Raw genomic sequence first — 10124 nt, 5'->3', positions numbered from 1 at the left:
TTAATTCCGATATGAATTCATCAATAATAATTTGTTCGTACATTTCTAGCATTTAGAAAATAATAATAATATTATATCTTAATATTTTACTTACTTGTTTACTTCTCATCCCAAACTTTATTTTGTGTATCGGGACATCAAATATTATAAATGTCATGTAATGTGAATCTGTTTTGGAAAAAAAAGAAAAAAGAAAAAATGCTTACAATATATGCTTTACTATAATGAAATTAAATTTAAAAATAATTTACAAATGATTTTTTACAAAAATATTTAATATTTCTGATGTTTATGAAATTTAATACTTAAATTCATCATTTTGTCATATGCAGATCTATTCAATATATGTTTTGCAATCGTGATGTTCATGAAAAAAATGTTGAAAACACAACGACTTTTTGCACCATGAACAGCGGATAATTGCTATATTTTGACAACCAGAAACCTCACAATGAGAATTGCATGATCCGTGAAATGCAAAATCCACAGGATTTTCGAACTCATCTGGTTTTACTTCTGTGTAGCCACTTTTGTACCACGAGTACTTGAATAAATTTATGTATCGAGGAGATGACAATTGGATATGTGTAAGTGATTGTAATTTTATAATGTTATTTCGTAAATGCAAGTTTATATCCAAATTCATCAAAACTGTACGATCCGAAAAATATCGAACAAAATTTTTCCATACTCGGAATCCAAAAACATCAAGCGGTTGAATTTTCCCAGTTGTACCTTTTGGTAAGATCATTACTTCAGTATCTTTATTTGTTGGTTTAACGCTTTGTACAACTTGAGGACAATGCCCAGTCCATGAGTCAATTAGTAATAAAGATTTTGGGCCCACATTTGGAAAAAACACCCTCTCCAACCAAATTTTGAAATGATCTGAAAATTAAAAAATATGAACTATTTGTATCAACAATAACTTATGCGCAAACCAGAAAAAAAATAAAGAATGATCCGTACCTGATGTAAGTTTTCCTGATTTTGATGCTTCTATGTATACATTATGAGGTCTAAAAAGTGTTGTTTCAACTATTGGTCCAAATTTACCACTTGGTTCTTTTAGAACCAAAAAAAGTGGGGATAAAAGCTTTCCATCAGCGGATACAGTTGGTTGAACTGTGTAACTATGAGTAGTAGAAGTAACAGATTGTACAAGACATTCTACTTGCTTCTCTCCTTCAACAGCTAAAGTTCGACCGGAATGCATTTCCAACTGAAAACCACTTTGATCTGAATTATATACGTTTGCTAATTCATAAATTTTAATTTTTTGTTTTACATTATTGACGAATTCCTCAGCTTGCTGTTTTAATGATTTACTATCTTCAATGGTTTTGGACGTGATAAACTTATTTATTTTTCTTGATACGATGCGATGTGCTCTTTTAAATGACGCGATCCACTTTGTTGATGCTTTAAAACGGAAATCTTCCACACCAATTTCTTTTTGAGCTTGTAAGGCCCATCTTTTTACGTCACAATCATGTACGATTAAACCTGCATCTATAGCTGCTTTGAAATTTTGTAATGTATATTCACAAATTCTTGCTAATTTTTCCTTATAATTCCCTCCCTGATTTAAAGTATGAGCCCATCTTCGTAACTGTCGCACAGATTGTACCTTTCTAAATTTTTGTCTAACACTGTCTAAACTTAAATTTCTTTTTTTGCCACTACGCCAGTACTCGACGGCTTTCAATTTATATTCATAAGATAAATCTTCAACATCCTTAGTGCATTCGTCGATAGGTGTTTCTTGATCAACTAGTGCATTTGCCCACTCTTTATCTTCCACGACTTCCATCGTCCAATCTTTATACGGTTCTTGGAAATGCAAAGAACTTTCTTCGACCATTTCGACTCCGGAGTATTCGTTCATAGCATTGAGTAAAATATTTTCAAAACTTTCTTTGATTTGTTTTTCCTCGTCATTTACTGGCGATTCTGGAATGTTCATGACTTGAAATGTTGTTAAGAGTAGTCTTATAACAATTATAGGATTGACTTTCATTTTGCTCTATGTACTAAAATAAAGATTTTCGTACAATTTTAAATTATTCACTTATTAAAAAAAAAAAAAAAAAAACACGATTATAATATTGAATTATAAAAGATGAAGTACATCGCAGTAACTAAACTAATCTCGAAATGATACATTTATTTATACTATGTTGTTTTTCACATTACTGACTCATATATACTAAAAATATAATTATCTCTTTTTAACTTCCCGCTAAAAATCTCAGATTTTCAGAAATCGGGAAGTTATTGTTTTCACCCCGTTTTGCAAAAATCGAGTTTTCATCAGATCTCGACGTTTGAAGGTCACAGGAAGCTTCCCTGACTATCCCCGCGAGGTTGTCACTATGTCTGTATGTATGTGTGTGTGTGTGTGTGTGTGTGTGTGTGTGTGTGTGTGTGTGTGTGTGTGTGTGTGTGTGTGTGTGTGTGTAAGTATGTGAATCACTTATAACTTTTGAACGGTTGAACCGATTTCATCGCGGTTGGTGCCATTCGAAAGGGCTTCGCCAAACTTAAATTTCCTGAGAATTTGAACCGATTCGGACCGATAGATTTTGAGAAATTTTGAAAAATCTCAAAAAAAATTAGAAAAAAATCATTTTTGAAAGTGGTTTTTTTGGAATATCTTTTAAACGGCTCGATCGATCAATTTTAAAAACTAATCAGCTCTTAACGTCAAAAAACCACGCCGATCGGCGCTAATCCGGTCAAAATCGGTTGATTCGTTCGAGAGATAGCGTGAACGAAATAAAACCGAAAAAAACCGAAAAAACTGTTTTTTTCACATAACTTCGTCATTTCTTCTCGGATCGTTTTTGATGATATAGAATAATTTTAGAGGTTAAAAATCCGCGTCGATTGCCACCAAAAACGTGAAAATCGGTTGATTAGTTCGAAAGATATCCTCGACGAAATATTTGGAAATAAGGATTTTTTTAACATAACTTCGACATTTTTTGGAATAACTTTCAAACAGCTCTACCGATCGATTCCAAAAACTAATTAGCTCTTAACATCATAAAACCACGTCGATTGCCACCAAGCTGGTCAAAATCGGTTGATTCGTTCGAGAGATATCGTGAACGAAAGAAAACCGAAAAAAGTGTTTTTTCAGAGTTACTCCGAAATTTCTAGTTTGACCAATTGAAACTTAGAAATTATTTATAAGGCTTAAAAAACTACGTAGAATGCCGCCAACCGCGTAAAAATCGGTTCATTCATTCAAAAGTTATTGCGGTATGAACATTCAAAAAATAGTGTTCCATGAAACTTCTATCAGACTTTTGAGCTCAAAGAGCTCAAAAGCATAGAAAAAGTATCTTTTTGAGCTCGGAGAGCTTAAAACAACACACAGATTGTACTTTTGAGCTCGAAGAGCTCAAAAAAGCGGCCAGGTATTAACGGAATTAGCGGGAAGTTGCAGGGATGGCCTTTAGGGTCAACCGTTTTCCTAATTTTTTTGTATGAGATAACGATGAATGATTATTATGATTATAATAAATCATTATAAGCATTTTTTCTTTTTTTTTTTTTTTTCCAAAGCAGATTCACATTAAATGACATTTGTAATATTTGATGTCCCGATACACAAAATAAAGTTTGGGATGCGAAGTAAACAAGTAAGTAAAATATTAAGATATAATATTATTATTATTTTCTACATGCTAGAAATGTACGAAAAAATTATTATTGATGAATTCATATCAAAATTAATATAAAAAACGATATTTTCTTGGTCACTGTAGATATGCTTAAGGGATCTTCACCCCCTAAACTTAATTTTTCGGAAAAACCCCGAAAGACGTATTCTCTACTTTTTTTTCTTCTTCCGATTGCCGTTGGTTTCGTTGAAATCCATCGAATAGTTTTTTTTTTATAAAAGTTTTGTGATTTTCAACCCTCATAACTTTTGTTCTATCCATTGTTTTATTATAAAACCAAAAGCATTTTTCATGATTTTCCACCCTGAAAATTATGCAATTGGTCCCATTCGATTATTTAAACTGCAAGTATGCGAAACTTGAAAAACACCCCTTTGGAGGCTAAACTTCGAGGGGTAGTTTCACCCCCTAGAAATGTTTTTCCGCAGATAAAAAAAAATACGTGTCTCTTAGATTTCGACGGAGAATAACATATCTCAGTTTCATCAAAATCGGAGGGGGACACCGGAGAGAGTTTCCTTGTAAGTTTTTTATTAAAATTGATTTAATTATTCTAAATCAAAATAAATATTTATTCATGGCCGCCCAGTTGTTCTTACTAACCCTCGCTACCGATTTTTTTTATTAAAAAATACTTAAATTATTCTGAATAAAAATAAAAATTCATTCATGGCCGCCCAGTACCTCTAACTGATCCTCGCTACTGATTTTTTAATTGAAAATTGCCTCAATTATTCCAAATAAAAATTAAAAACTCAGTCATAGCCGTCCAGAGCCCTGACTGACCGTCACTACTTATTTTTTATTTAAAAATTATTTTAATTCATTTAAATAAAAATCAAAATTTAATCTCAGTCACCCTGTGCCTTCAACTGACCCTCGCTACTTATTTTTTGTCTGAAAATTACTATCATCATTTTAAATAATAATAAAAATTCTGCCATTGCCGCCTAGTGCGTTTAATCGACCCACCATACTTATTTTTTAATTAAAAATTTGTTTAACTACTTCAATTTAAACAAAAATTCAGTCACCGCCGTCAAGTGCCTTGCTACTTATTTTTTAATAAAGAATTACTCCAATTTTTTCTCATAAATAAAAAAATCCAGTAACTTTTGCCCTGTGCCTCTGCCTGAGCCCTGCTACTGAGCTTTTCATTCAAAATTACTTCAATTATTTCAATTTAAAATCAAAATTCTGTCATAGCCGATTTAATTTATCAAAATCTTCTGTTTTTCCTTTTGAATTCGTCAAATCTTGTGCCTGTAATAAAAAAAATAAAAATATCCTTACTCACATTCATACGTGCATTGTTACCGATACACTCACACTAGTACACGATCTCACACATCCACGTAGCATCACGTACGTCCGCCGTCCGCGGTCGGTCCATCCCCACTCTCGGTCTACTGCTCGAGAAGCCGGCAGTTGCTCTGGCATCTCACTCTCGCGTCTCTTACTGCCTTTTCACTCACTTTTTATTCTTCTGTCGCGCGCTCCTGATTGGTCACTTTCATTAATTAATAATTAATTATCTATGCGTCTGATTGAAAAATGGCTCAAGACTTTTCGTCTCAGAATATTTTTCTCTTTCGATCCCTACAATGGGGTGCGCGACTTCTGGGACACCCTGTATATATATATATATATATATATATATATACTAGCTGACCCGGCAAACGTTGTTTTGCCATATAAATAATTTCCTAGTAATTTCTAGTGTAGACAAAAAATAGCTTACTTATTGTAAGTATGTATGTATGTTAGAATGTATATATTGTATGTATGTAAGAATGTGGTATATGCGTGAAATAAGCATGGAGCTCTGTGAACGATGAGGGAATATAAAAATAACAAAAGGCAAACATTATTTTTAAGTTATTATAATTTATTCCTTAAAATTATATATCATTAATTAAACAATTACGACAGTAACACTATTAAACAATATCAATCTCTTAATGCTATAGCGTGAACAATATTTTTTGTTAGTCCATCTTTAGCTAACACAAACAAACTGGATGGTTTACCCACTCGAGAGCATGCCACGTATAATTGTCCGTGTGAAAACCATGGTGTTCTCAAATCTAATCCACAAACAGACATCGTTTGACCTTGGGATTTGTTGATAGTCATTGCAAATGCCAATCTAATCGGAAACTGAATACAGTTGAATTGAATTGGCACATCTGTAGGTATAATAGGAATCCGTGGTATGAGTATATTTTCACCTCTGAACTTGCCATTTAAAATCCTGGCTTCGATCACGTTTTTCATTAATTTTTGAATGACTAATCGCGTACCGTTGCACAGCCGGGGCGGGTTCAAATTACGAAGCAAGATAATTGGAGATCCAACCTTTAATTGTAAATTATGCGGTGGCATGCCTGGCAAATCCAGTGAGTTCAAAAACTCTGTGGGAAAATTTACTGCTTCGCTGTCGTCGCAAACTGTATCAATAGATTTATATGATACCAAGTTCCCTGGCAACAACATTTGTATCTTCAGATTTAAATTGTCAACGTCTACATTTTTTGCCGCTAAAATCGCTCTTTCTGCAAGCCACTCATGATTTATGTTCTGTGTGTGTACATCGAAAAATATTTGTTCAATGAGAGTATCTTGCAAATCAGCGATTGTGCAGAAATCGGTCGGTAATTTTACGGATCCAGTTTCATCTATAGCAACTTTTCCATCACCGATATCTAAGAGTTGTTTTGAAAATGTTTCAGCGGATGGATCTTGAAGCATTTGAACGCGCATATTTATTTTTAGCTGTAATTTTTTAACATTACGCCACAATGGAGATGATTTTAAGCAAGCGTTGATCTCATCAGCGTATGTTGAATGTGGAATGACTGGAAGTGTTTGTCTGAAATCACCTGAAAGGACCAACAGAGTTCCGCCAAATAGTTTGTCACTGTTTTTTATATCTTTCAATGTCCTGTTCAACGCCTCAAGTGAATGTTTGTGTGCCATAGTACATTCATCCCAAATAATAATTTTACACCGTTTCAGCACAGTGGCCATGGACGATTGTTTCTTAATGTTGCATACTGCGTCAGGGTTATTCTGAATATTTAGTGGCAGCTTAAATACTGAATGAGCTGTTCTACCTCCATCCAATAAAGTTGCTGCAATGCTCGATGATGCAACGGCCAATACGATGCCATTATTTGATCGTATTTCAGCAAGAATTAGCGAAATAACGAATGTTTTGCCAGTTCCACCCGGTGCATCCAAAAAGAAGAACCCACCTTGTCCAGCTGAAACTGCGAGCATAATGCGATCATAAATGGTTCTTTGTTCCTCATTCATTTGTGGGACATTGCGGGCAACAATCGCTGCCATTTCTACAGTACTGTACTGCAGTTCACGATTCATTTCAGTATTCATTAAATCAGATGCAGTTCGATTTGGCGAATTCATACCGAAATTACTAAGTGGTAAGTTGGCAATGACAATGCAAAGATCCTCAATAGCAATCAATGCTTAATTGTACATTTCGTCGCTGAATGTTATGGTTAGATCGTGGCACCGTATACGATTTTGATGCAATATATCATCAGTCATTGAATCTTTGTGATTTTCCCATAATATCTGTGCTCGGGCTGGGAAACATGTAGTCAACACTATAGCGAATAGTAGACGAATTTGTATTGCTGTACAGTTCAATGCAGCTTCAGCAAGCATGCATTCCCACTGGTTGTCGTCTTCCAGCAAGCCGAGTGCAAGGCATGCATCTTTATACATTGGATATTGTTGCCCATTCACTTTACGTATATGTTGAAATGATAATGGGCCAGTAACATTAACCAACAACAGTCGAAGATAAAAGCACTCCGTGTGTCTTGGATTGACTGTAAATAATCGCCCCAAGGCGTTTGATTTAAATAAATTGAGACATGCAGCAACTGGTGAGCCTTGCTTGCGGGGCATCCATGTTTTTGTTTGAGTCCATGTGAAATAGCGTGGTACTTGTGAATAGAGTAATGTTCGTGCAAAGGCACCAAAATCATCCGCACGATTACACAATTCAAAAAATGCAGTGAGTGTAGTTTTAGGTGGATTTATTGCACGATCAATCGCTGTCTCGCTCGTAAAAAATACACGCTGACCGTTTTCAAGATGGATGGCTAACTGAAAAACTGCTGGATCCCGTTCATGAATTGGAAAACCAAAGATACGCCAAGCAGCATCATTGGAGCTGATGTATCGACTAATTTGGTAGAGCGTTATTTCATTGTTTCTATTCACTGGAGGAGCATTCACATTAGTATTTTCCACTCTAAACACAGCCATATCACTGCCTTTATGGACATACTTGCAAATGTATTTGATGCTCTTCACAGAACTGCAGAACTCAACATTAATATGAGCATTATATGTCTTGCTCAGCAGAGGCGAATATGGCACCACCCAACGATTGTCAATATCAATGTCTGTGTTGATGATATTTTTAATAAATGATTGTCCGCCATTTTCAGGATTTCTTCGACGATATATTGGGTATCCGTCGACATTTGTGACCGTATCATTGGTAAAATCTTTAGGGAAATTTTTAGTACATTTTCCATCAGCCATGCAAGGCGATGAACTATTAAGAGTACCACATGGACCATGAATCATGTTTGTTGTAACAATATCAAACAGCAGTTGGTCAGTGGATGGATCTGGAATTTCCGCAGAAATGATACTATCGATTTCTTCAGGACGGATTTTGTCGATGAACCAAACCAAAATGTGTGCATGAGGTAATCCTCGCTTTTGCCACTCAACCGAATACATCCAGCAACGTGTGGGACCAAATACATGTGATTTAGTAATGAAACTTATTAAAGACTTCAACTTTTGTCTGAACACACGTGCTGTAATGTCATGGCGATGTATTGCATTTTGGCCAGGCAGTAGCAAAGACGTAATCTCTGGCCATTTTGGATTACATGTGAACGTGATAAATAAACATGGTCGTCCATATTCGCGCACGAAAGTCAGAGCATCCTGTATATATTCTTGCATATGACGTGGACTGCCTACGTACGATGATGGTAAAATGACATGGTTACCAATTTCGGCGACGTCGGCGTTGTTGTTGATAGCGTCTCGCAAATAAATGTACTCTTCCGCGCGCAGCTTTTGTTGATTATATCGTAAGTATCGTAGTCGTTCGCCTTCTATCTTCGCGTACATGTCGACCATGAATTGTTGACAAAGCTCACGACATCGTAAAATGACGTTGTCCAGGCCACGTCGAATCATTAATCGGTACGCATAATAATCCTTTGAGCTAACGTTCTTATTTGTTTCAGCTCCTGTAATATTTGTTCATAAAAATTAATTTAAATTTATTACGTTCAATAATTTAATTGTTTTGTTAAATGATTAATGATCAAATTAATAATCAATGAAGTACCTGATACGGGATCTCGTTGTTTTATGTTTATGCAATATCCGTCTTGTCCCTTCCAGAATATTAGCGGATATTGGAGAGCGTTATATGAACGATGTGTGTCAGCAATGACCTGAAGATTATTATTTCTTCTACGAATCACAATTTCTCGTGCAGCTGTACAATCGCCAACCATGATTCCAGCAACATCATCAACAACGGGTGCATTGAATTTACGAATATGCTCTCCAGCTGGTGTTTTATCAGGATTAATGACGATAGCGTGATTATCGCTTCGTAATCGGTGCATATGTGATTTGAATATTTTCAACAACTCGTTGTACTCGTTCAAAAGAGCATCTAGCTCGCTGACGATGCGCCTGGCATAAAGTGAATCAAGGTTATTATAATCACAACGTGCATTCACGCGATTAGGAAGTGCGCTTCCGGAATCCTTGCCGCCCATAAAGCAGATTTGTAAGAATTTATGTGGTTCGTTTGGCATTGGCAGCAGTGAGCCCATTTTATGATAAACTTGGCCTCTGATTTTGAATGTAGAATTGAATTGTTGACCATTTGCATTAGTATTTCGAACTATTTCTGTTGCTCCGAACGATGTCATTTGAAAGCATGAATTGAATCTTCGAATTGACTTCAGGAACACGTTAGAATCTGGATCCGTGCCGATAAGTAAGCCGTTCAATGGTTCAGGTGGTGTTTCAATTTCAGGTAGTTGCACTTTTCCTGACGCGCAACACATCCCAGCTGGCTCATTTTTGAATTTCAGAGCATGACAATGCGGACATTCCTTGTCCATAGCACCAATTACCACTTTTGAATGAGCATAATATTCAATATCGGGCTCATACTGGAATGCTAGACGCAGGAATGACGCAGGAATGAATCATATATATATATATATATATATATATATATATATATATGCTATATATATATATATATATATATATATATATATATATATATATATTTATATATATGTAAAAAAAAGATAATGATAAAAAAAAATTAGGAAAACGGTT

General features: G+C 35.2%; 2 protein-coding genes across 2 annotated transcripts; both read right to left on the bottom strand.

Moving 5' to 3' along the window:
• Positions 1 to 334: 334 nt before the first annotated feature.
• Positions 335 to 2020, bottom strand: LOC123258942. Its single transcript, XM_044719199.1, has 3 exons — positions 1695 to 2020; positions 970 to 1634; positions 335 to 888 (listed from the first exon to the last, which is right to left on the bottom strand). The coding sequence occupies exons 1-3, from the start codon at positions 2018 to 2020 to the stop codon at positions 335 to 337; spliced, it is 1545 nt and encodes a 514-aa protein (XP_044575134.1).
• A 5164-nt stretch (positions 2021 to 7184) lies between these two features.
• Positions 7185 to 9898, bottom strand: LOC123258941. The gene is made up of 2 exons (XM_044719198.1): positions 9106 to 9898; positions 7185 to 9004 (listed from the first exon to the last, which is right to left on the bottom strand). Exons 1-2 carry the CDS (start codon positions 9896 to 9898, stop codon positions 7185 to 7187), a joined length of 2613 nt encoding a protein of 870 aa, XP_044575133.1.
• Between the last annotated feature and the right edge of the window lie 226 nt (positions 9899 to 10124).

This window comes from Cotesia glomerata, linkage group LG2 (assembly GCF_020080835.1).
Source record: "Cotesia glomerata isolate CgM1 linkage group LG2, MPM_Cglom_v2.3, whole genome shotgun sequence".
NCBI lineage: Eukaryota > Metazoa > Arthropoda > Insecta > Hymenoptera > Braconidae > Cotesia > Cotesia glomerata.
The sequence above is the reverse complement of the archived record's forward strand: the minus strand, read 5'-3'. Positions and strand labels throughout refer to the sequence as shown.